The sequence below is a fragment of the Tiliqua scincoides genome, chromosome 5 (assembly GCF_035046505.1).
Source record: "Tiliqua scincoides isolate rTilSci1 chromosome 5, rTilSci1.hap2, whole genome shotgun sequence".
NCBI classification, from domain to species: domain Eukaryota; kingdom Metazoa; phylum Chordata; class Lepidosauria; order Squamata; family Scincidae; genus Tiliqua; species Tiliqua scincoides.
Window position 1 is genome coordinate 54,982,066 of NC_089825.1, and position 27,176 is coordinate 55,009,241.

The 27,176-nt window shown below is 43.8% G+C and overlaps 1 protein-coding gene across 1 annotated transcript in view; it reads left to right on the plus strand.

Annotated features, from left to right (window-relative positions):
- The window catches only part of ITGA9 (integrin subunit alpha 9), a 276,091-nt gene that overhangs the window by 22,542 nt on the left and 226,373 nt on the right, over positions 1-27,176 (plus strand). Inside the window, exons 2-6 of the mRNA XM_066627787.1 lie at positions 3,294-3,421; positions 5,128-5,234; positions 9,624-9,747; positions 20,558-20,625; positions 25,009-25,138. Of these exons, the coding sequence (XP_066483884.1) occupies positions 3,294-3,421; positions 5,128-5,234; positions 9,624-9,747; positions 20,558-20,625; positions 25,009-25,138 (557 nt within the window). The remainder of the gene's footprint in view (positions 1-3,293; positions 3,422-5,127; positions 5,235-9,623; positions 9,748-20,557; positions 20,626-25,008; positions 25,139-27,176) is intronic.

Sequence of the window (27,176 nt, forward strand, 5' to 3'; positions counted from 1 at the left end):
TAAGTGAATGATGTTCATTCATATTGCGTGCTTGGGGGAAATGATTGGCATTTTGATCTGAGCCTGCTCGGTGTTCCTTGGCATTTGTATTTAGAGCTGCTATTTCAGACTCCCTCGTGTTTGCTTCTCAGTGTTTGTCAGCTTTGTAGTTTTCTGTAATTTAGGTATCTGGGGCACTAATTGCTCTCACTTGTGCAAACAGTGCTTATACTATAGAAGGTAGCCCCTGTCAAAATCTGGTGATTTGACAGCTTAGCCTCTTAAACTCAGGAGAAATCAAACCGTTAATGTAGCCTTTCCCTTCCCTCCTTCTAAAGTTTGTTTAAAATATCGGTTTGTAGTTTTTCTTGTGTCAACAAAGTCAGTCATTGTCAAGGCAGCATGGGAAATATTAGCGCAAGAGTGATTTTTCTCAATAAATGTATGATTCCAGTAGTCCTAGAATATAGTTACACCCTCTGTTTGTTATGTCACTTACTTTTAAGAGGTGGTAATGTCCTATTCATGTCCTCTAAGGCAGAGGTGCCCAAACCCCGGCCCGGGGGCACTTGCGGCCCTCAAGGCCTCTCAATGCGGCCCTCAGGGAGCCCCCAGTCTCCAATGAGCCTCTGTCCTCCGGAGATTTGTTGAAGCCCACACTGGCCCAATGCAACTTCTCTCAGCCCCTGCCACTACTTGCTCTTTCACATCTGTGATACAGCAGCGGCAGCAAAGGAAAGGCCAGCCTTGCTTTGTACAAGGCCTTTTATAGGCATTGAGCTATTGCAAGACCTTCATTCATTCATGTAAACTTATGTAAATTTATTCAAATTTTCAATGTAAATTAATTCTTTTTTTTCCCCTGGCCCCTGACACAGTGTCAGAGAGCTGATGTGGCCCTCCTGCCAAAAACTTTGGACACCCCTGCTCTAAGGCATGATAAAGAGAAAAGCCAACATTGTCTTTTTTAGTTATGCAAAGGTAATAAAGAAGAGGCAGTGATATTTCCCTGTAAAGTGGGAGAGTCATCCCTTTGGGATCCAGAAATGTATGTTATAGCCTCTCAAAATGTAGTTGTTAGGGGGAATCAGTCCCAGCACCAAGTTGTTGGAGGTCCAGGGGTAAAGCCTTGCAGTGGGCCCCTGGGGCACCTCCGCTCTCTCCAGTGGTGCGTTGGGTGCTATCACTGGTGCTGGCACTGACGGTTTAGGGATTGGCCTGGCTGGTTGGACTCTGATGGTGTTGTGCCTTTCCTGGCCACCTTCTGATACTTCCCTTGGGCTGAATCTTTCCTCCAAACTCCTTCTTCCACTCCCTCAGTCTCTCCAAGCTCTTTCCTTCTACACCCACACTATTTCCTTCCACCAGGTGCAGCTTTTAACCCTGAGGGCCTTTTTGCCTCCAAGTGGCTGCAGCTGTGTAGCACACTCACTGCAATCTACAGTCCTGGTGTTAACCCAGTGCTTGCCTGCCAGAGCAAGGGGCCACTGTTGACACCACACCCTATCTCCTTGAGGGATCTTTCCCATTTCCATTACAATGGGAAAATGTGCTTCCTGGCTATAGGCATAATACAAAGTTTAATGTGGTTAACAATGTTTAGGGGCTTAGCCATACTAGCAAGCTTCAAGGATTAACATTAACTTTTGTACTATGACTTGCTTGTTCACTTGAGGTAGAATCACGTATTTATAAGAAAGATGGTTCAGCTGTCAAAAATGCCAGGCCCATGCCAAGTCTGCCCTTCTCCTCTGCTCTGTATAGTAACTTATGCTCTGATGCCATTGTGCTCTGTGAACCCTTCCCACCACTTCACTTCCACTGGTGAGGACAAGATATCGCTCAGCGTAATGAAGTACGATATGAAGCAGCCTTCTTATAATTTGCCATTTTCCCTTAGCATTGGCCAAGTGTACCAGTTTTGGTCTGCCAAATATTGAAAAATATCCATTATTTGTACACAAAAATTATACATTTTTTCAAAACATTCAAAAGGAGTTCAAGAATTTCAAAACTGAATTTCTTAGGCTGCAATCCTAACCACATTTTCCTGAGAGTAAGCCCCATTGAACAAAATAGGACTTACTTCTGAGTAGACCTAGTTTGGAGTGTACCCTTAATCTCTTAAGGGATTAATATCATAATTAAGAGATTTAACATAATCTCTTAAGAAAATGACTTGATTTTTATTGAAAAATGGCAAGAATGTGCATGGAAGGGAGGATGCGGATGAAGATACTACATGTAAAGATTGCATATGTCCACAGACATTCACCATTGCAATGATCATTTTAATCCCATTTTCTCTAACCTTCATTTCTATAATGGTGTCGGTGCTGCCAGGGGAGGGATGGCTGCCCCTAGGGTGACGGATATTGGGGCATTGCAAGAGGACACTACTGGATGACCAGGCTCCTTCCAGTCTCCCAGTCTGTCAAAGGACCCAGTTGCCTCAGAGATAGGTAGGGGAAGGGGGGTTCCGTCACCCACTGATCCTTCTCCCTGCCAGCAGCCTTGTTCAGGGTCACTGGTTGGCCAGCATCCTACCTGCTAGGCAGCCTCCTCTAAACTGCCCTCATCACTGGTTAGCTTTGGGTTTTGTGTAGTATCTTTGACCCCTTGGCCCTCCCCTTCTTCCTGCCCAGGCTGCTTAAGCCTGACATTCTCCCAGGCCCCTCAATCTTGTGAGCACTCACTACCCCTGCCTCTCTGGAGCCTGCTGACGGCTCTACTCTCCTCACTCCAGACGTCAGGCCTCTCCCTCAGTTGCAGTGGGACCCGGCTGCTGCAATCAAGGAGGAAGGGGCAAGGCTCCCATGCTTTTTGCCCACTTGGAGCTGGCCCTGCTGGCAAGGTAGGGAGGCCCTGTGTTGCTACTCCCTCCCCCACAGAAAAGCCGACTGGTCGGGAGCTTGGCTATATCAGGTGAATCGGGCAAGTGGAGTCCAGGGACCGGATCCCAGACAAATGTATTCATTTTGGAATGAGGCCTCCATATCTATGGCTGAGGGCCAAAAAGAAGCTTCCCTTGTTATTGTTGGTTCTCATTATTTCCTAAAAACTTGCTTTGAGTAGGGAAGACATGCTATATAGTACTTCACTGTATTATGCTTGTGTCAGTTTAACGCCTTCCAAAAATTAATGGATCCATTCAAGAAAAATGCCTTGACATAGTGGGTGGGCACATTCCGTATGGATTATTGCTTCAAAAGGTTGGTAGAGAAACGTAGTTGTCAAGGAAAGAGCTGTCAGAATGCTTCTTGCTTTGGCTTCTTGCGACATTCACTAAAAATGACCCTGCTCTCAATTTCCAGGGTCTTGGTCGGTGCCCCAAAGGCAAATTCGAAATACAGCACCTCTGTGAAGTCCCCAGGAGCTGTGTTTAAATGTCGTGTTCATACTAACCCGGACAGGAGGTGCACAGAACTGGATATGGGTCGAGGTATGTATATGCACTGTGACATTTTTATATAGCTGTGGCTATTTAAATGTAGTTTTGAAAGACATTTCTTCTCCAGGATTTTCAGCTTTTCTTCATTGGAAACAGGCTTAATCAAACCAGAAATGAATGATCTGCTATGGGAAGACCTCACTCTGACACCATTCCTACCTGTCAACAGTGAGCGCCCTCATGTTTGTTTGAGCTATTTGTAAACTGCCTTTCAGGCTGATACTACTTCAGGTGGCTTGTATACTACTCAAAACAGCAAATAAGAAAGACTTCTAGCTGCTTCTAGCCATTAAAGCTGCAGCAGGTATGATTTTAAATAGCCCGTGTAAAATTGGGGACAAGGATGGTATTAGAAGACAATTACAGGAGCTTCTCTTCTATTGTGCCACAGATGTAAGAGCTGTCTCCAGTGACTGTCTTTTCTCTATATTGGCTTTGAGCAGCAGAAAGGGCTGGATGAACAAGGTGGCAGTAGTCCTCATTCTAGGCCAGTTGTTTTGGCCATTCTCCCTCTCTCTAGTCCACATGGGTGGAGGACCCATGTGATTAACAAGTGGGTGCATTTTCTGAACTCTATGCACTAAACTTCCTTTCCTGGTACCTTATTCCAAAATCTCTCTCTAATATTGACTGGAGAAATGTTCCAGCTGTGGTTCCTGGAACATTTGCCTTCATCACTTCCTCCTGCCATCTGGATACTGCTGCTGGGGTGCCTGCAGAAATGCTAGTTGCATTGCTAAATGTTTGTGCATCACTACTGCTGGGCGTTTGCACTGACCCTTGGGAGCCCTCTGTGTCTGTATTTGATCAAAAGACTGACTGGACAGAAGAACATTCTTTCCCAACATATCTCTAACCATGAGACACAAATGGAATTCAGAAAATGACTTGGAAGGTGTCTGCTGCACCACTAATGATCCCCCCCTGCCAATATTCTGTATGATGTTACACAGATCTCCCATGGGACAACAAGTTATGGAGATGCTGGAGCACTTTTAGGTTCATTGCTGAAGTTGGTAGGATTGTTTGGACTTTGCATGACTTTTATTGTGCATTTCCATTCGGGGGAGTATGATGTTAACTTGGATTCCTGAATCCATCAGATTGATCAGTGATTGTGGGAATGTGAGCATTTCCTATACAGCAGCGTTTCTCAAACCGTCAGGACCCACTAGCTGGGTCGCAGCCAATTTCAGGTGGTTCGTGTAGCACCTAACTCAGCCACCCTTGAAAAGACAGAGCTGAAAATACAGGGTATAGAGCTGCTGGGCAGAGTGGGCTGCTGGCGGGGGAGAGGCATGGGTGCTTTGCCCTGAATAGGTGGGAAGATGGGACATTGGAAAAGGGGGAGGGCTGTGTAGTTGGAGAAGCGTCCAAATCTGTGTATAGCTTTGACTTCTGAGCTGGAATGTTTGAATTCCGAGCTATGCAAAATGTAACAGCATGAGCGTGCTGTGTAATGGGACCTTTGTCTGATTGTGGCGTAGGTTTGAAACTGAAATTGATGATGTCGCTTCCGACTATGATATCACCTCCAGGTTAATGACGTCACTTTTGGTGGGTCCCAACAGATAATCATTCTAAAAAGTGGGTCCCGGTGCTAAAAGGTTTGAGAACCACTCCTATAGAGTTTAAAGCAATTTATGGTGTCTTCATCCCTTTATAAACGCCTCCCTTTTCTCCTGCCTTTGATTTAGGTAACACTAGAGGAATGCCATGCGGAAAGACATGTAAGGAGGACAGAGATGATGAATGGATGGGTGTAAGTCTGGCAAGACAGCCCAAGGCTGGAGGAAGTATATTGGTACGTTCACAGTTCCCTTGATCTCATTCAAGTATGAAGTGTTGCATTGTCACTGATACTCACTGTGTTGGAATTAATGTGCTTTACCGATGATTGATGTGGGCCAGCTATGTCTGTAATCGCTTCCTTTAAGAGGAAGACAGATTGGGACCTAGAGGCAAAGCTTGCTTCTAGAAAGACCGCTTCAAAGCCATTACACCTGCTGCTGTCACCCCTAAGGGCTTCCTTTTTATAAATAGTGAACTCTTTAAGACTTGGAACAGAATGAATGGCACATTGTGTTCCTGTGAGTAGGTCTGGTCTCATTCCTCTCGAAAAAATGGTATCAACGATGTGTGTATAGATGTTATACCTGTATGTTTAGAGATAGTAGATGCGTTGTGCTTCATGACATAACTTTACAAGAAATCTTAAATTCATGCCTAACTGTTGAGTGTGTGTGTATAGAAGGATTGCTGTAATTAACCTGCATGATTAATCTTGTGGGTGGTCCTGGCATTAGAGTTAAGAAGTTAGTGGGAACTGATGATTTTTCAGTATCTTAAAGGACGTGAATAGTGATGGTGAATGGGTGTGAATGATCCTTCTGTAAAAGAATGGTGTGATTGCTCACCCTTATTCCAACTACCTTTAGGCACCTTTATTTCTGTTTGCCACATTGTTAGGCCATCGTGGAAACTGTCAGTAGAGCTGAGCCAAAGCAACTGACTACTTGCTAACATTTTTCACCAGTACTGAGAAACACCTCCCATTTGGGGTATTTGTAGCAAAAAATCTATGGGTTTTTTGTACATTGTTCTAGCCCTCTCTTGCCAAATTTGCATGAATCTTAACCCTCAAAAAAGTGGGTGTGGAAGATATCTTGCAAATACGGGCCCTGTGGAGTTGGGCATACCTGAGGAGTGTATGTTTTGCAAGTGGTAATATCTGTGTGAAGGAGGGGTAGGGTGTTCTTGTCACCCGTCCATCATGGGAAACCTGGGGACTTAAGTATGTTTGACCAAGTGTAAGTATGTATTACAACGATGTCTGAATCAGTAGATACGTTTTGAGAAAAAAAATTATCTCCAGCTAAACATGCCCTTTTCTACCCCAAATCAAAACAGGAGAGTGCCTGGTGCTATGTTCAATGGAAGTAATTTTGATCACACCGATGTCTATTCATAGGTCCCCTTTATAACAGTTTATGTCCTAAAACATGATTGGTTAAATCAACCTGTAAAAAGACAAGCTCACCAGTGTGCAGTTCTGTTAAGTATCAGTTTGTCATAGGAGGCCAAATGGAAGACCAGAGATTAGTAGAGTTGTGACAGGATACGCTTCACAATACAATTTTAAGACGTCTCTTGGATCTCAAAAGATCAACATGAGACTTGGTGTTTGTATTAATCTAAGTACTTCAGGAACACAACAGTGGTTCCCAGTTCCTCCTACACCAAGTCTGTAAAATTAATTCTCTCATGCGAACTGGAAAAGTAACTGTAGATTGAGCATTAAAAACTGGAGACAAGCCATGTGTCTTTTAATCTTGCTCTTTCAAGCACCTGCCCAATTTGTCATGCAGTCTGTTTTTCCTCCTTGTCTTCAAAACTATTGCCATTTAAAATTTTTTTTAAGTAGCAGGTGACTAAGGGCCCAATCCTATCCAGTTTTCCAGTGCTGGTAGTAGCTGTGCCAATGGGGCGTATGCTGCATCCTGCAGTGGTGGGGCAGTCACAGAGACCTCCTCAAAGTGTGGGAACATTTATTCCCTTACCTCGGGGCTGCATTATGGCTGCACCAGTGCTGGAAAGCTGGATAGGATTGTGCCCTAATGCACTAATCTTCATGTGGCTTGTCCCACCTATGTGACTTGCTTTGAGATTCTGGAGGATTGTATATAAAATTCTATTTTTGGCTTGGATCCTTTCTTTTTGGAAGCATTCAGTGGCCAGTGAATGGTCTGGTAGCATCTGATATGACACTGCTGAAGCTATGCAGGTGTGATGCTGGGCAGGAACCTCACATGAGAATGGGATATAAGTAAGATAATTGTCCTTTAGCCTTAGTTAGCTGGCTCCTTTTGCCAGGGTTTAGAGTGGTCATGGTGCCAAGGTCCAAATTACTGAACTCCCAAGACAGTTGGTATACATTAATAACTGTGTAAGCTGGCAAGTCCCTAGTTTGAGTCTCACCTCTACCAAGAACTTGCTGGGTAACCTAATTTAAGCCTAGAGACTTCCTGCATATAAGGTGCCTTCTTTGGGAATACAGGTATATTGCCCCCACAAACATGATTGACACAAAAGACTTGGTTGAAACAGGGCCATGATTTATTCCATTACAAAGCTGCGCAGCGATTGGTGCAATGCAACGAGTCCTGGCTATACTCCACCCCCATTTAGTGCAGGCACCTAACTAGGAGACACTTCCTGTCTGAGCCCTCCTTTGGGTGAACTACCTTGGCTCAGAACCTGAGCTCACCCAAGGCTCCCCCAGGTTCTTCATCACCAACCCCTGGAAATGGGGGGTCAAGCCAGCTGAATTGTTCTGCCCACCCTGAGCTGGGGAACCACAAAGGTAAGCATCCCAATCCCATTCCGGGGTTAAGCCAGGCTGCCCCCAGTCCGGGTAGCCTCGGGGCTTAGCACTGGCCTTAACCCGGCCTGTTGCTTGCCTGAAGGTAGACACCGGTTCCCTATTTCTCCTTCCGTTCCCGCACTGCCCTGCCACACGGGGGGACGGACTAGCCTGGCGCTTAGCATCCCCCCGCCCCATCTAAGAGTCCCTGCTGGGACTCTTCCTTCATGGAGGATGGAATCCCAGCAAGATGATGGTAGCAGTCTTAAATTATTGTCCCTGAATTTCAGGCAGACACTGGCATTCATATGAAACAATCTTTTTTTCCCCCTTTTGTCATTCTTTTGCCTGTGGCCCAATGTCGCATTTCTGAACAATTTTTGGCTGTGCTAGCTAAACACTACTGACCTTTTCCATTCACAGCAGTCATGTTTGGGAGTAACTTAAGTAACTGGCAAGTTGAACTAATGTACAAAATAAAGTGTATGATAATAATGTAAAGCTTTTCTGTGCTATAATTTATAGGAAGCCTTTGTTCATTGGATAAATTGCCTTTGTTTTCAAAATTCCCTCGTTCCCCTCGCAGTATATGTTCTCTTATTTCCTGGAAGGAAATTGACAAAAGTTGCCCTTAATATTGTATGTCTGTAGGATATTGTCCTCCATTAACATGTACATCTGCCTTGTATATTTGCAGTGAAATGCTCTACAAGAGAAGCTGTTTCCTGAATACTTTAAATACAAATATTTCATGATTTAGGGACAAAACAATGTGATTGAAAAGTATGTAGGGCATTGAGAGCATAACTGGGTCTGCTTAGAAGAGCAAATAACTTAGTATTCTTACATGCATCTGGTTGTCAAGTTGAGTGCCATTGTAAACATCCTTTGTGGAACAGAATGTATCTCTTGTTGTGACATGAAAGAGTTTCTAAAGACACTCATGACCAGAGGCATCAATAGCATAAATATCTCAGTTCAGTAAATAAATACATTCACATTTCTGAGCACAACACATTAGAAATAGAGATGAAAGCAGTGACCTTTGTCGGTAGTCCTTGTGTAGTCCTTAAGGTGTCAAGGAGGTATCTGTAACAAAAGCTCTGAAAAGCACACTGTTTTTGGACAATGTAGGCTGCAGTCCTGTGCTCACTTAGCTGGGAGTTAGTCCCATTGAAATCAGTGGGACTTCCTTATGATTAAACACACACAGGATTGTGCTGCTAATCTTATCTGTGCAAGACTGCAGCTTGCTGAAAGTCCTTCCTTACTGAAAGTTAACAGAGATAAAAGCAGTGACCTTTGTCGGTAGTCCTTGTGTAGTCCTTAAGGTGTCAAGGAGGTATCTACAACAAAAGCTCCTAACAATCCTAACCCCTTATGTCAGTGCTTTCCAGCACTGGCATAGCTGTGCCAATGGGACATGTGCTGCATCCTGCAGTTGGGTGTCACTCACGGAGGCTTCCTCAAAGTAAGGGAATGTTTGTTCCCTTTCCCATAAAGGAGTTGTACTGCCCTTATGTCAGTGCTGGAAAGCAGTGACATAAGGGGTTAGGATTGCACCCCAAGTTGTTTTCTTTCCCGGAGTGGGGGCAGAACAAGCCATCACACTTCCCTTAATAAGAGTTCAGCTGAGGAAGAGGCTTTCTAGCAAACACAGCTCCCACACAACTTCTATAGAGAGTCTTGAAGAGGAAAACCTCTTTTTGGTTGGGCCAACCTTCCATCCCCAGAGTTCTACATGTGTGGTACTGGTGGAGCCATGGTACACAGGCTTCTTTTGGCTTCAGAGTGCATATTCACTTTTCTCATGTGGTTTGTTCACCTTAGGCCTGTGCACACCGTTGGAAAAATATCTACTATGAGACAGAGCACATCCTCCCTCATGGCTTCTGCAACATCATCCCACCTAATCTAGGTTCCAACGGTAAAAAATTAATGCCTTGTTATGAAGGTAAGTGTTTTTCTTTTGTGCATAATTTGCTACTTGTGACTTTGGTTCCCTCTTCCCCAAAAACTAGTAGTAATTGTTGCTCACTGAATTGTAAGTCTTCCTCAGTTGAGCATATTCAGTTCCTCAGTTGAGCATATTCAGGAACAGGGCCAGCATCAGTGGTTGGCCAGGCTGGGCCCTGGCTGAAGGCCCTTAGGCCCCTGAAGTGCCACAATTTGACAGTGCAGGTAGGCAGAGGTGGTATAACTTGCTCAACCAACCAAATGTGCTGCTATCTTCTTCCACCCTCCTCAGTTGGCTTCTTCAGAGCCACTGATTCAGGTGCATCTGAGGAAGCCCATTTGCTAGAGGCTGCCTGCATGGGTAATCTTCCCTCAGCAATGCTGGGGAAGGAACCTTCACAGAAACTGCTGCCCTTCCCTTCCCATTTGTCTAGAAAGGCAAAGGGCATTATTCTCTGGCCGCTGCTGAATTATGTGCTCCCTCTGCCTCTTGGTAACCTTCCTGGCAAGGCTTGGGGGGGGGGGTGCATGCATGCACACACGTGTGCACTGGGGGGGAACCTACAGCTCAATTGCCAAGATTCCTTTAAAGTCAACCAAGAACATCCTCTGATGTATATCATCCCTGTGACTAATACAGGCTTCAGGTACAGAGAGAAGCATTCTTGGGTTGCTCTCAAAATCTGACACTTCCAACTCTGCAAATCCCTGGATCTGGGAGTTTTTGAAGGCAGTGGAAAACATTCCTTTTTAGACTTTTATTAGTGGTTGGGGATAACAAGAGGTAATCTTAGGCTGCAATTCTGTACCCACTTTCCTAAGAGCAAGTCTCATTGAACACAATAGGACTTACTTCTGAGTAGACATGCATAGGATTGTGTTGTTAGTGCCACATTTTTGAGTGTGTGATTATTCCATAAAAATGTTTAATATGTGTATGGCTAGGGTGAGTTTCTTAAATGGCTTTAAACATTATGTGGATAGGACAGGATAGGACCCATTTGGATCTGGTTCTTTGAGTGGGTCCCTGTTCCCTTGCATTGGCGTGACTGTGCTCAGTTATACGCATAAGGCGTTTTCACTGTGGGGAGGCTGGAATGTGAAGACTGTCAGGTCACCCGCTGCATTGCACTGTAAGGGCTACTGGAGTGGCCCATCTTCCACACCAGTGCAGCATTTCTCCAGTAAAAGGCTGTAAAGAGAAAAGGCATTTAGAATATACAGATGCCAAGCAGTGTAGAACCCTGAGAACATTTCAGTCCTGCCTCTTTGTATACCTGCATCCATCTGGTCAAGCAGCACCCCTGCTGTTTTGCTCTGGAGACAGTAGGGGAGGCATGTGGGGTGTGTCTTTTAGTTTGCTGCCTGGCTGAGGTGCCTCAGGCACATGACTGAGCAGTGACCAATCTAGCCCCAGCCTCAGTGCACACCTCCCATTCCTGCTCACGAGCAGAAATGGTGCCCCACAGTGCTACGGCTTTCTGTTTCAATTGATGATCCTTTATTCGTATGATCTTGGTTAGCAGGAGTTATGCCTCACCCTCCTCAGGTGTGAAATTCCTGGCTGGCTCTCAACACTGTCAGTGGAGGAACCAGGATAGAGTTAGGAGAGACTGTGCATGTTTTGGAAAATGAAGTCATTGGCAGTGTTGTATAAACAAGTAATAAAATTTTGTGTCTCGCTCTTTCTTCGGTGAGCTTAAGGGTTGGCATACATGGTGTTATTTAATGTGATTTTCACAATGACCTTGGAAGGTAGTTTAGGCTGACAGAGAGAGCGATCTGCGCAAGGATCACTCAGTGGTCACTTGATGACTACATGGGGATATGGATATCCCATATCCAAAGGAAACTTTCTGGGCTGTCCTTACTGCGTTGTTGTGGTATAAGGTTCTGCTTGTGTCCTGCATCTAAAGCATAGAATGGGTTCTCTGCCCATCTTCATGGTAAAAGACTTTAGACACTGGCATTTTTTAATTCAAGCGCAATTAACAAATCAAGATGCATCACTACTCAGTTAAGAAGGAACAATGATGTCTCTCTAGGCTTTTGCTGTACTTGAGAAATATTCTGAAAAGCACTTTCTTAGGTTTCCAGTCATTTTGTTTTTAATGTACAGGTTGAGTCTCATTATTCACGAGGGTTCCGTTCCAAGAACCCACATGGATGGCAAAAAATGCATTATAGCAAATCAATTTAAAAGTTTCTTTGCTCCGGTGATTTAAAAGCAGCCTTGCTGACCTTTGTAGTGCACACTGAGACAATCAATCTCTCTCCAGGAGCTTAGGCTTCACTAGGAGGCAGCAATCCTTCCCTTCACCAGGAGCCCCAGCAAGGGGGAAAGAATGGAGAAGGTGATAATCGCTGCCATTTAGCCTTCTTTCACATGCTCAGGGGGAAGGGAGGAGTGAAGCTTGCAGAGAGAATGATTGATGGATTGTCAGCTGGCTGCCCTCTCTGGCATTATTAAATGACTGTTTCCCCTTAATTTAAAGGGCCCTTCTCATCAGCTTTGAGACATAAAAATCTGTGGATACTTAGGTTATACCTGTAGTCACTTGTATGACTGTCTCTCTGCAACAGTAAAAAGCAGTTTTTTAAACTGTGATTTTAAAGGGGTGCATTTTCCCCTTCTCTAGGGGTCAGCACATTCCTTCTCATTTGCAGAGGCCATTCGTGTTGAGTCAAATCCGTGTATAAAAAATCCGTGTATAACAAGGCTGGACCTGTATTGGTTTACTTTGCATCCTTTTGTAAAGCTTGGAGGCTGAGATGCAATAGTTCTATGTGAATGGATCTTCCCTGCAGTTGCGATCCTGGCCTATGCGCCACCTGGGACCAGGACTGCAGAATGCTGCCCCCCAGGAAACTGCCATCCCCCACTTATCAGTTGCGTCCAGAACCTCATGCAGTCTCTCCAGCCCTGTGAAAGCATTCTGAGGCCTCCAGAGGACCTTTAAACATTACAAACACTATATTTAATGACCCTCCGGAGGCCTCAGAAGGCTTTCATGGGGCTAGAAGACGCTGCACGAGGCCTTCCTAGCCCTCAGAAGGGTTCTGGAAGGCAGGTGGGCGGTGGTGCGGGATGTGGGTAGCGGTGCCACTCCCACAGGTCTCACAAGCATGGCGCTAGGGGACATTTGCCCCCCGATCCTCCCCCCAGAAATGCCAGTGCTTCCCTGTGTATTCATTTTTGGCAACAATGGCAGCCTGGCTTGCTACTACCTACATTGAAAAAGATAAAAGTTAATGTCTCAGGGTTGACCCCACCCCCGTGGAATGTGCTCAAGCCTAAAACTTACTTGAAAAAGTGGATTTATTATGGTAGAGAGTGACACTTTGTTAGATTTAGCTTGGGTGGGGATTAGATAATGGGTTCATTTTTTTCTTGTGGTGCTGATTTTCACAGTTCTTTGGTTTCCTCAAAAGCTAGGCTGTATTCTTCGGCAGTAAGTAAAGCTAGAGCACTCTGAGCAAAACTGGTAAAAAAAAGTGAGTTAAATTGGGTTAGTGACTAATGGTTTTGTTAACTTTTTGCCTTACTGATCAAGCACTAAACGAATTAAGGACTGAAGAGCTGAGTTTTGAAAATACTACGCGTGTCTTGATATGGCAGCTGTTTTTTTGTAGGATCATTAATGAAGTCCTTAAAGATTTAATAACTGTGTAGGGAAGAATTGTCTGTTTGGTTTTGGTTCCATTTTTGGATCCCTGACTCCAACTCATCTGTAATAAAATGAAAAGAAACCATAAAATCCTCCCACTCTGACTATTGCCTTAGTTTGTTTTTTAACTTCCGGTTGGCAAGATTGGCCTTCGGAGACTGAGAAGTGTCTCAGTATTTGCTTTTATTACACAAGCAAAATCATGGATAGAGGCAACTTCTGGACCAAACGTGTGTGTGTGTATTTGGTATGATTGTATCTTTGTTTCTTGTTTTTGCTCAAACAAACCACCCCACTGAGAAGCTATTGGCTAGAAGTTGCTGTAAAAATAGAAACACCATGGACTTGAGATCTGTTGTGAAGCAGCCAGTGGAAAATTGGAAGTTTTGATGTAACATAGCATGCAATTCATTGTGCTGCAGGCTAGAATGGATACTGGGGACTCGCTAGTTGTATGTGTTGGTCATCAAATAGCCCTGTCTGTTTGGGATCACTGAGTTTGCTTTCTGTGAACTCTGTAACTCTCAGCTTTCAGTGAACTTAATTAGCTTGGTTCCACTAAAGAAATGGCTACAATCCATTCCTTGGAAGGAGTCATGGCTTAAGCTGACTGGGATCCTCCCTTCCTATAATAATCCTTTTTAATGCACCCTCCAGAAAGCAACAATGAAATTCTTGGCTGGGAAACTGCTGCTAAAGAAGGAACAAATAAAAAATCAAGGTTGGGATAGTAACAGTGCATGATATAATTAGTTACAAAACAGTGGTCCAGTGGATGCAAGTCCATTTGAAACAATCCCATTTGTATGTACTATGTACCAATCCATGTGTATCCTCTGAGAATTAGCACATCTGTATGAGTGGAGTTGTATAGATTGTGACTTTGGAGTCATGTGGGGCTGGTTCACACTGGAAAATTCTCTGTGGGGAGCAGCCCCATGGATGCAACCGTGTCCAAACAGGCATATTTACATCAGGTCATATCTGTAGATGCTATTGCTTTACCGCAGCAACACATAAACATAATGGCACATGTTGCCAGAAGTTGTCTCAGTCTCCGTGGATGCACCATCTCAAACCTTACTTCCTCCACAACGTTTGCCAGCATGGAAAATTTTCCAGTGTCTGAACTGGACCGTATATTTGGAGCCTGTGCCTCTAATGTGTATCTTTTTGGTTACAGTTAGGGTGGGTGTGGTTTTGTTGAGGGTTGAAGTTGATACTGCTGTGGGCTGTTTTTATTTTATTTGGCAATGATTTTACTGGTGATTTTATGCTTCTGTTTTTGATTAATATGTTGATGCTGCTGTTTTATCCATTGGTCTTAAGTGAACCATGAACTGTGTTTTTTAAAATCATGTTCTGCCTTGTTATGCTTCTAACATTTTAGTGGTTGTGAGTTGTTTTACCCTGTGTTTGATAGTGTGTTTTAGTTTTATAATGTCTATTTTATTTATTGCTGTAAGCTGCCTTTTGTGCCCCTTGCAGAGAAAGGACATAAAGATGTAAAATAAAGTAGTGGAGCTGCTCTTTATAAGACACAGACTGCAGTCCTATGCACACTTACCTGGGAATATGTTAAACTCAGTGAACTTACATTTGAGTAAACATGTGTAGGATTGATCGACACATACAATTTTAACACCTTCACAAGTACATATTCCTTCTGGTAGCATTGTGTCAGAAATTGAATCCATTGCCACATTTGCTTGTGTTTTAAGCAAATGGAGGTTTGCTTTAAAACCTAATGACATTTCTGGAGGCCCAGTTATGAAATGTTAGAGATTTTAACTGACCCTCCAGAAATTTCCAAGAGCACAATCCTAAAGATGTGCTCGGCCAATGCAAGTTCCTTGTGCCGGCCTGGGAGGGTTGCAAACGTGCCGTAAATCATGTTTTCGCCTCTCCTGGAGTAAGCTGCGCGAACACACGGAGGTGCGCTGTCAGGCCCGCGGAGGCCAGATCCAGTCTCCATGGTGGCGGCAGCAGCAGGTGAGTCTGTGCTGACTGAGTTCGGCCGGCACGGGAGTTGGGGGTGAGGGGAGGGTGGGGAGGAGGCGTTTTGGGTGGAAGGGCGGGTGGTGGGTGGGAGGCGAAGCCAGGATCTGGCAGTTATGCGGGATCCAAGCCTGTTCCCGGGCAGCACTGAGTGGCTTTGGGCTGCTCCATTCTGCTCAGATCTGTGCCATCTTGTCAGGTGGCGCATATCTGAGTAGACACATTGGTGCTGCTGCAACTCTCCCTGCGGTAAGGGCAACTTCTTTCTCTCGCCTCAGGCTGAGCATCAGCCAGCCCCAAAGTTGCGCTGTCAGCCTGCCTATTCCAGCGCAAGTTAAGACTGCACTATAAGATCGATTTCAGTAGTCACCAAAAGAAGGGTGCCAATTCCTGAAGACAGAGAAAGGGTTATACCCAGAAGTGTTTAGCTATAGGTTGCAGCCCAGAAGGCAGCTGTAGTCTGAGATGTCTTGTAAACAGGCAAAATAAATGGGCTAAATTGCCTGTTTGTTAGTTTTTTAGATTACTCAAATGGTTATAGCCTTCATTCCATGAACCAGGTATCTAGGATGTAATACAGTGGGAACTGCCCCTTTCTTGATTATTAGGACCTTTCTGCTTCTGGAGAACTTTTTAATTTACAAAGGCCATTATGTTAGAAGTTAGGAATGGGAAGTGTGAGTCATATGTACTTCTGAACTCCCTCTTGTGGATGCTGCAGGATACCCACTTGCCATCTGGTTGACAAATGATAAAACAAGTGTGGGAATTTAAGTGTATAGTGCTGGTGGTTTGTACACTGCAGTCATTGAGTCAACCAAACTGTGTGAGCAACAGATACCATCCAAAACATGCTTGTGAGTGACATGCTGCTTCTAGACTTTCCAGACAAAAGGGTGACTTGAACCTAACACCGCATTCCTTGGTTCTCCCTTTCAGATATGTAATATGTTTCGTTTTAGTATGCAAATTAAAAACAGCTCTTGCAAAGTTTACCTAACCATATAAATGACTGTTTCATGGCTTAGCAGAAATGTGTTGGAGATGTTACTTGTTTTTTTCCAGTGTAATTTCGTAATACCCAAGTGATTTTATTTTTAGTTGTTGTATGGCCACTAAAGTTGTAATGCACATGTGGGGTGCCTTACATGCAAAAAACATTGCTTTAGTGCTTCTGTAAACTGCAATGCTAAACACAATTCCTAGAGATTAAGGTCCCAATCCTATCCCTTGTCACCAGCACTAATGCAACTATGCCAAAAAAGGTGTGTGTTGCTTCCTTTGTTGGATGGAGGGAATGATCAGATATTCCAACATGTATTATGGTACTACTTCTCCTGCCACCAATACTAATGCATTTATACCAAAAAACGTGTGTATACCAAAACTTCCTTTGCTGGGTGGGGGGAGTGATTGGACATCCCTCAAGAGGTAAGTAAAAACATTTTGTACTTACTTCCTGGTAAGCTGTCTGATTGTTGATGGGTATTCTCAGACATACGTCACCATCACTTCTTTTGGTGGCGTATGCCCAAAGAGAGAAAAAGGGTGGGGAAATTTTACAAAGCGGGGATAAAATCCAGTATTTGTCACCAGATCCGCCTCCTCCCTTCCTAGGAATGTTCCCCTTCCCTCCCACTTTCTGCTCTGCCCTTCCCTCTAATTCATCTAGCACTGGTGGATGATGTCTTCGCCACCAGTGAGTGCAGGAGGCTGCCAGGGGCTGTTCTGGCACCCTTGTTGGTCTTGCTGGTAGTGTCAGTGAGTTCTGTGGATTCTTGTGAGACAGAATCCAGGCACTTGCACCTGAATCCTGGCGTTTCTGCCAGTGGAACACACATTCTGCCAACAGGTAGCATTGGATAGTTAGGGCCCAATCCTATCCAATTTTCCAGCACCGGTGCAGCTGCAATGCGACCCCAAGGTAAGGGAACAAATGTTCCCATACCTTAAGGAGGCCTCTGTGATTTCTGCACTACCACAAGATGCAGTGTGTGTCCAATTGGCACAGCTGCACCGGCACTGGAAAATTGGATGGGATTGGGCCCTTAGTCCCCTTAAATCATTGAGGCTTACTTGAGAATAAACTTTCTTAGAAATGTGTTGTATGAGTAATTTTGGACATGGCACTTATGGTGAGATGGACAGGAAGCGCAGGACACATGGGGTGAGGCAGATTCCATTTTTGATGACACAGATATGCAGGGAGTGGGTGTTGGGGGTGGGGAAAGAAGCAGAGGATTCTGTGCTTCTAGGTTTCTATTGTTGTCCATTGATAGTTTTTTTCTCTCCTCTCTTGTATCCTTTTCTGTTATCAAAATATTGTCCATTTTATGGAGTGTGCAGTGCGAGTCCATCCATGAGGCTAATAGAAATGGTCGCCTCAGGGAGTAGATTGGTGGGGGATGCCCATCTCTGTCCTCCCACTTGCTTCCACTGCTGCTCCTCTTCTTCTTGCCATTCCCTTCTTCTTGCCAGTTCCCTGCTCGAAAAGGAACAGGGGGACAGAGGAGAAGAGCAAATGTGGAGAGGAGGAGGGTGGTAAGTTAGAACATTGGAGAACAGGAGAAGCTGAGGCTGGCACATTATTGGGTAAGGGGGGGGGTCTGCATTTGGCATGCCACCTCAAGTGTCAAGAGCTCTGAGTGTGTGCATCCTTTTTAATCATATATTTTGGTGTATATAGGTTGCATTATGGCACCACATCCCAATGTTCAATAGTATCCACGCTTCTCAAAAATTTGAGCCATTTTTCTTTGAACAATTTATCAGGAAAAGCCAAACCGCTGGAAGCAGTGCTTCTATTCCAGGAGGATGATAGGGTCATGTCATCTCTTTCTGCTTCAGGAAGTCAACTTTTTTTTTAATTGGCCATTTTTTAACAGCCGACTTTCTGTTTCTGTCTCTAACAGAGCTTCCCTCTCTTTCCTCTTTTGTCTCTCCTTCCCCTTCCCTTTCCTCATGTATGTTTATGTAGACATTAAGCTGGTGAACAAGGTTTTGCTCTTTTTATTTGTACAGCATCTTGGGGTATTTTAAGGCTCTCTCTCGATTGGTTTGCTTGTTTGATTTCTTCACCTGGCTTTTAGTTGTTGGAGTGGCTCACTAGTTACCTCAGTGTCTCCTGTCAAAGGGAGCTTTACAGAGTATAATTTGTATAGCTGGGTTTTGTACTGACTCTCAGTCACAGTGCAATCTTATGCATGTGTACTGGGAGATAAGGCCCATTGTATTCAGTTTAGCTTTCAGTACATAAAAGAATCATGTGGACTCGGACCACTCTGTCAAATACGACTTGTGTCAGTTCTGTAGGCCTTAGAAATGAAATCTTGACCTTAATGAAATGAATAGCATCTTCTCCCATTTATTTTAAAATAGATTTTATATTTCTGTCTGGAATTTATTTGAAATGTTCTTTTTAAAATGGAAATAATTCCCAGCCAGGCTAGTAACTATTTCTTTTAGTGTTTTAAAACAAAATGGAGAGTTTCTGTGGTGAGACACGGGGATTTATTATTAGGTTCTTGTGGTCTGTCAAGCCTTGAGGTTCCAAAGAGACAATCTATGAGGCGATTCCATCTACATTCCTTTGAATTTAGCAATGGGTTGGCTGTTGGCTCTTCCAGAGTGTTACCAGGCTCTACGATGGGTGTTTTCAGAATCTGAAGCACACTTTGTTTTCCCTGAAACACTCGTTATCCTTGGGAACATGTTGCAAGAAGCAGGAAGTGGGAATATTTTGTAATGATATGCTGACTTCTTTGCCAGTGATATGAATGTGAAGAACAGAAGCAACTCAGAAAATGTATATAGAGTTAAAAAACTCTAATTCGGATTAGAAACACTCTGAGCTCCTTAGGACATGTCTACACTGCGCATTTAAACTGGTTTCATAGTCTGGAAACTAGTTTTTTGACTGCCTCCCCCCCAATATTTTAGCTGTACTGAATAACCCTAGCTATATCAACACAGAAGTAAGTCCTATTGAGTTCAATGAGATTTCCTGTCAGACAAGTGTGTACAGAATTGCAGCCTAAAATATTTTTTTGCTTGTTTCTTCACAGAACTAGAATTCCCAGGATTTCTTAATCTGTAGAATGAAGTTAATTTTTATTTATTTATAAATTTAGATTTCAGAGCTTCAGAGAAGATAATTATTGCATTCTACAGCAATTCTACAAAAATTCTACAAATTTTTGAGGCATCCATTTATTTGGATATTGTGCAGTTTCCTATTTTTTCTGGGTAAACAGAGTTATCTACAGGGTTAGTTGTAAGCTGTTACAGACTTCAGGTGTGGAGTGGGCAATGCAAGGCTCTTATTAAAATAAGTAATTCAGAGGTTTTCACACTCCAGAAGTACTTTTGAGGCTTGCATTGGGGATAATGAACTCTGGGAGGGATAGACAGAGTACCTCATCAATACTACCTTTAGCGATGCTGTATCTCAGAAATTCTCTGTTCCTCACAGATTCTGCACTGCTTCTATTGTGTTGATTTTAATAGTATTATTACTAGCACTCTCACTGTACTTGGGAGTTTACACAGGACCATAAACAGAAACATGCCTCTGATCCAAAGAATGTGCTGTCCAAATTGCTAAGTGGAAAAGGGGACATAGGAAAGGAAGAGACAAGGCTAATTAACAAGGACAAAGTCACAAATGTCAATATGTAAATTCCAGCTTCATTTTCTTCGGAGTACAAAGGGTTGAGCCATCAGCCTCTAATCTAATGTTTCAGTTTTAACTAGGTTTCTGTGAATAAATCATCAGCACCCATTCACTTTTTCATTCTATAATTTTATGACTGTTGCCCTATTTAATCTAAGCTGTCAGAACCTTGAGTGGTATGTGGTTTTTGTGGATATATTGATTGAGGAATTTTATCTGTTTATTATACTGTTGCTGTTCCTTGTTGCTTGGTTTTGACAATACCCATGTCCTGCCCAGAGGAGCCTGAATTTCTGAGGTTCCCTGAATTCCAGAGATTTCCCAACTCTGATGCTGACCTCCTGCAACTCGGAGCTTAGCAAAGCATGCAGAATGAAATAGAGGGGACTGGCGACTGTGAACCGCATGTATCTGGCAAGGACTGACGCGACTGTGTTCCTCTCTCTCCCTTAATGTCTTCTCCCTATTAGAGTATAAGAAGAAATACGGCGAAGAGCACGGGTCGTGTCAAGCTGGAATAGCAGGCTCGTTCACAGAGGTGAGTGGTGAAGCTTGGGTGAGACATTCAAGGCTTCCCTGGCTGCACTATGTTGACTTTCATATTTGCCCACTCTTCCATGAGTCCTTTTCCTGGCAATGTCTGTAATTTATACCCATGTCCACCAGAGAGCTGGTGTAGTGTAGCGCCTAAAAGACTGAGTTTGAATCTCACCTTTGCCATGAACTCACTATTCATTTTATGTATTCAGAATATGTATATACTACCTTTCCCTTTCCTGTCTGAAGATGCCCAAGGTGTTCACAGTATCTCTTTTCTACATATTAGTAGACCACAAAAATAAAGGCGGGCAGGGTTGCCTCTCTGGCTTCTCTTCCTGCTCTTCACAGGACTGTTGGTTTTTTGTTTTTTTCTGTGAGTGAGGAGGGGGGCAGGTCAGCTTATGGAGACACCAGCAGATAGAGATGGTGACTTTTCACCTTCCTGGGTTTTCCTCCTTCTTCTGCTCTTCCTCACCACATTGTGTTTTTTCTCTGTGAGGGATGAGGGGTGCAATTCACTCCACCTCAGCTCTTTGGCTGCAATTTGATAGAAGATAGTAAAACCTAGAGTCCAATCTTATGCATAGTTACTCAGAAGTTCCTTTATAATCAATGGGGCTTACTCCCAGGTAAGTGTGGATAAGATGGCAACCTTATTTACTTTGCAGGTTGTTGTTTACTTCACATCAATATGATCCATGTCACGTGCTTTGCGCATTCAGAAAGCGATTATCATCACTACTGACAAGCGATCAGTGGTACTTGGCAATTGTCAAGTACTTGCTATAAGCCCAGTCTATAATCACATGGTGTAAGCCTGGATTTTGGTCTTGGATTCAGCATCTTGAGAAGTCTCAACATGATTCTTATTAAATGATCATTTCTAGTGCTCTTCCCCACTCCACATCAATGGATATGCCGTGGGGAAATGTATAATTTGGTGCTGACATGCCACACAGTTCCTGTACCATACATTACGACAGCAAGGAGAAGAAACTAGAAGCAGGGCCACCGTTTTGTTTGGTGGCAGCAATGCCTGTTTGGTAATCTCTCATTCTGCCTTAGGCAAAGCTGAAATCGAAAGGAATGTTTAAAAAGATTAATTTTAAAGCATTTTCACCTGTGGCTCAAAGGGTTTCATCACTCTGGTTCACATAAGCAAAACTTGTACCATGTTGGACAAAACAGTCCAGTGGGATCTTTCTCAGTCAATCTGCTATGGGTGGCAACCTTTTGCAATAATGTGTTTGATCATAAGAGCCTTGTCAGCAACAGCTGTTTCCTGACTTGTCTGCAGTATTGAGCCTGTTTCTTTTCCCAGGCTCTGAACTCCCTTTGCCTGCTCCTCATTCAAAAGGTGGCTTTGAACTTTTAGTGCCCTGGCCTAACGCTTCAGCCATTTCAGAAGGAGCAGGAAATGTAGATAAATGAGTTTAGGGTCAGACAGGCAAGCGCCTAATATACACGTACGTAGCCCTGCTAATGCATATTGTTTTCTGCTGAGAGGTGGTTTGGTTGTCCCTGAGGCATAGCCGCTCACAGGAATAATGCCTATTTACAACATATGTAGGCATACCAGGCTACTGTAATTTCTGTCCTTTTCATGTAATAGAGGCAGTCGCGCTCAAATGCCAAATGACTAGGCCTAGTTCTTTGGTCTGGCAGAGAAAAGAGAGGTACACAAGGGTGCCCAAATATTACAAGATATACCTGGACGCTGGTCCAGGGCTTGCTCTAGATGTCCAGTGAGAGTCATGAGAAGATTTGTGGATTGGGGAAACCTGCCATGTGTCGGTAATTCACAGTAATTCAAGCATCTGCTTAAGTTAATTAACTGCTTTTGCTTTCCCTGTGTAGATCAGTAGGCTAAGATTCAGCAGTTCTGGATAACAGACTGGTCAGTCCCTGTTCCATGCCAACAGTGAAACAGTTTAGTGAACTAGAATAGAGATGTCAAACACGTTTCATACATTGGGCCGAATAGCATTTACGATGCTTGCTTAGGGCCAGGAAGTGATGTCGTTTAACAGGTCATAACCAGAAATAAGCACTTTTTTTCTCACTTAGGAATACATTAGCTGCAAATGACAGAAAAGAAAATATGCAAATCATGATCATATTTCAAGATAAGCAGAGCCCAATTATCATGTGGGCCACCCTTTCAGCAGTAACACCTCAGCACTGCTCAGCAGCTGAGAGACCAAGTGTTGGATAAAAAGCTTCTGTGGGCTGCATCCAGCCCTGGCCTTATGTTTGACACCCCTGAACTAGACATTTGATGTGAACTCCTGCAGCAGCTGTTTTTGAAGAGGAAATTCAGGACAGTGACTAAGAATGAGTGAGCTCGGTATTTGTGGTTCAGAAAGGTTTTGACATTGTCACCCATGTTTACATTGTGCATCCCATGCTGTTGTTTGATGGCTTACATGGAACAATCCCAGGGCTGGCCGCAGTAGCGTAGCTAAAGGACGTGTAGCCTGGTGCAGAGCTCAAAATGATGCCCCGGAATTGATGTCACAACCAGAAGTGACATCACACCCAGGCTTTTAAAAAAATGAAAATCAAGGGAAAACCTGCTTCCTCCCCCCAGTAACTCACCACCCACTTGCTCTGCCACCTCCCTCGCAGCCAGTGGCATAGCTAAGTCATCTATATGCTGCCTGGGATCAAAGAAGATTTTGTAGCCCCCCCCTTCCTTGACAAAATCAAATTTAATTAAGTAAATAAATAAAAAGTGTCCCCCTTATTGGTTAGAGGCACTGTGCTGGGGTGAAGAGGGACAGTTATTCTCTCCCTACTAAATATAAGGGGAACACCATTTGAAAAGTGCCTCTTTACCAATTAGCAGGAGTAGCTATATTATGATACATGGAAATGAGAGCTGGAAATTAAGGAAATTAACACCTTATTGGTTCCATCCTGTGTTATAATAACATCTCATTGACTCTCAGAACAATCAGTCTCATAAGTCAGTTTTGAGTTAAGAAAATCCACTTTTTATTCCATAAGGCAGTTGTGTTTTCATTTTCTGGTTAATTGGCCATAACTTCTGATATAATGCAGATATTCCAATGGGGATTATTTCATTGCATTCTGCATGAAATTACCTTTCCAATGATATATAACATGATGGTATTATTCGTACATACCAATTTTTCACAATTTTGGTCACTAGTGTCAAGCTCAGCTTGTTGCCCCCCTAAAGCTTGTTGCCCAGTGCAGCTGCTACCCCCTGCACCCCCTTAGCTACGCCACCGGCTAGCCACTTCATGAGACTGACTGAGGCAGTCTTCTCGGGTTTCTGATTGAAAGAAATGCCCTCTTGCACCCGTCCACCTCCTCTTCTCTTCCTCTTCTGGCCTCCTGAATTTGAAAAGGAAAATGGGAATAAAAGGAAGTGTGGAAGAGAGGAGAGTAGTGGTGTAGAGTGGCTCTCGCACTTATTATTATTATTATTATTAATTAATTAATTAATTAGATTTATATTCCACCTTTTTCCCCAAAGGGCACCCAAGGCAGATTTCCTTCCTCAAACTTCCTTTTCTGTTCCATTCTCCTCTTTTTAAAAATAAGGTGGCGGCAGCAGCCTCCCTGGCCCTCTGAAGGCCTTTTAAGGCCTTAAAATGTCATTTCTGGTTTTACCATAAAAACGGAAATGACCTTCTGCAGCCTCCCAGAGGCCTTAGAAGGTGTTCTGTGGGCCGGGGAGGCTGCATGTGGCCTCCTCTGCGCTCAGAGCACCCTCCAGAGACAAGCCCCGGAGGGTCCATGTGGGTCTGACTAATATACCAGAACAATGTATCATGCCTTTTACATAATACATTTCATGTTATTAAACTACTGAAGTCTTCTTTTTGGTAAGGAAATAAGTGCTGCATATATGCTACCAGTGGCGTACCTGGAGGTCCTGGCGCCTGAGGCAACCCCCCATTTTTCACCCCTCCACATCCCGTTTTTGCCCCCCCGCCCCTGACCCAGAAGTAATTGCAGTTATGTCATCATCAACACAGTTACTTCCGTGTGGCTACCTCCACCTTTCCCCTTTTGAAAAGGCTGCTGGAAGCTCCCCTGTCTTGGAGCTGCTGGCTTCTCTCCCTTTAAAGAAAAAGGTGAACGGGCGGCAGGCTTGAGGAGGCACCCCAGAGGGTCGATGCCTGGGGTATTTGCCCCACTTGCCCCCCTCCAGGTACGCCACTGTATGCTACTTTTCCCACAATTCCACCCCTTTTCCCTTATGGTTCCAAAATTTCTTATTTTAGAATTCTTCTAGACTCATGCTTTTTTCTGGATTATGTTGTGATTTTAGTAATTCCTGGAAAACCTTCAATGCTTATTTTCTTATCTCTAGAAAATCAACATGATGAAATTCTTCTTTTGGTAGGAGCTGGTCATCATGGGAGCCCCTGGATCTTATTACTGGACAGGAACCATCAAAGTACAGAACCTCACTGACAATACATATTTCAAACTGAATGATGCTACTGTGATAGCCAGGAGGTACACGTACCTAGGTAAGTGATGTAGACTTCTTACTTGCTATCGATTTCAAATCCTGGTTGTATTTGAGACTTCATTTCATATCGTTTTTCATTGTGGGGAAAAATACATGACATTTTTCATAGTGGGGAAAAATACATGACAGTTGGAATACATTGGGACGAATGGCTACAGCCTGATAAGGTTTCGGAGGCTCCCAGAATTTCCCATTGGGAAGGCGCAATGGTTTTTCAACTGTGTTCTGCAGAACCCTTGGAGTCTATGAAAACTTACTAGGTGTTTCTCAGTGACAAGTAATAGTGGGTAAACTTCCCTCCATGATAGCTTGCTCACCCCATTGATCTTCCTTGGAATTAGAGCAGCAACTAGTGTACCTTGGCACGTTGGTGAGCCGCAAATGGTCCACAGATGTGCCATGGGAGTTTGGGAAAGGGTCATTTATTAGTAGGCCATTGTGAATTTGAGCCCCCTGTCGGCAGCACGGTGTGCCTTGCCAATTGTCCAAAAACTGATGATGTGCCCTGAAAATTTTGTGCCCTTATCAGTGTGCCATGAGATGAAAATGGTTGAAAACTGCTGAGTTAGAGCCTCATGGGAGTCTTGAGTATGTCCTGGGACAAGTCTTGCTTCACATAGTGTGATAGTCAGACTTTGAAGACCTGACCAATATGCCATGTGAATAAGATATCATATACACCAAGAAACTCTGCCAAGAGGGCCAAGAACCCTCTGCCATGTGCGAGAGTTCCACAGCAGATGCTCAGAGATGCCTGAGCAGACTTGACAAAGTGGTGTTACATTAAGGGAGAAAGCTTGAAAATTACTGGCCTAAGGAAAATTCTGCATTATCCATGAGGTTTTCTTTCCAGGAACCCCTGCAGGTAATGAAATCTGTGGGTTTCAGGGGCCCTGTAGTCCTCCAGAGGCAAGAGGAGCTGTGCTCCACTCGCCTTTTGAGGGTCCATGTGGGTTTGACCCACAGGTTTGGGGACCAGCAGGTAATGTGATCTGTGAGTCCTGAATCCGCAGATACAGTGGGCCAACTGTAGATTGGAATCCAAGAATCTAAGGCTCTCCTCCCAACCTTACAATCCAGTCCTAACTAAACTCCCCCATGCCAATGCAGTACACCAGCGTGGCTTGCGCTGCATCCTCTGGGGGAAACCTGCATTCTTAAGTAATGTCCCCTGTGTTCTCTGTGTTCCTTCCACTGGTGCCAGCAGGCCAGTGCGGGCCTTCCCACCAGCACCACAGACTCCTCTGTTGTTGCAAAGCACTTCACAGTGCTCCACCAGCACACAGGCTCTGTACAATAGTCATTGATGTTATATAGATTTGACTACACATATCCTAAATGGTAGGCATATGCAGTGAATGTATCACTTGCATATGTGTTCTCCTATATCCTGGGGAATGTAGCTCTTTGGGTGGGTGGGTGGGGGTAGATCACTTCGAGCACCCTCAGAAAGCCATAAATCACAGTGGTAATTTGTGGTAAGCCATGATTGTACCAAATTAGTTTGTCGTGTAGATGTGATCTCTGTCTTAATTTTCATTAGTGATCTTTGCCTTAATTGTCATTAGTTGAAGTGGTCATAAAGTATTTGAAGGATGAATTCATTAGTAATCATGGCCAAGAAGTCTTTTATGATTTACTGTTCATAAGAAAATCTGCCAGAATATGATAGGGATGCAGACATTGTTGTTCGTTGATAACTTTTCGAAACTTAACAATTAAAATTAAAAATGCAGTTAATGTCACAAGAGAAATACTGTACATCTAATGGCTTCTGTCTGGTCCCCTGTGACCATTTGCTTTGATTGTGATAGCATTGACCAACCTCCACTTTCCTGAATTTGTTTGACGTATTAAGCCAAAGCAATGCTTTTAAAAAACTGCAAACCAACCTCTTGTTTTCTTTTAGCCTACGCTGCTTTATTATTATTTTTTTTTAAAAGAAACCACTTAGTGAAAACCGCTTGAGAATAGTGAAATGAGAGGTGGGTACATATGTTGAAGACACAGAGGTTTTCTCTTTTAATAGGCCTCAC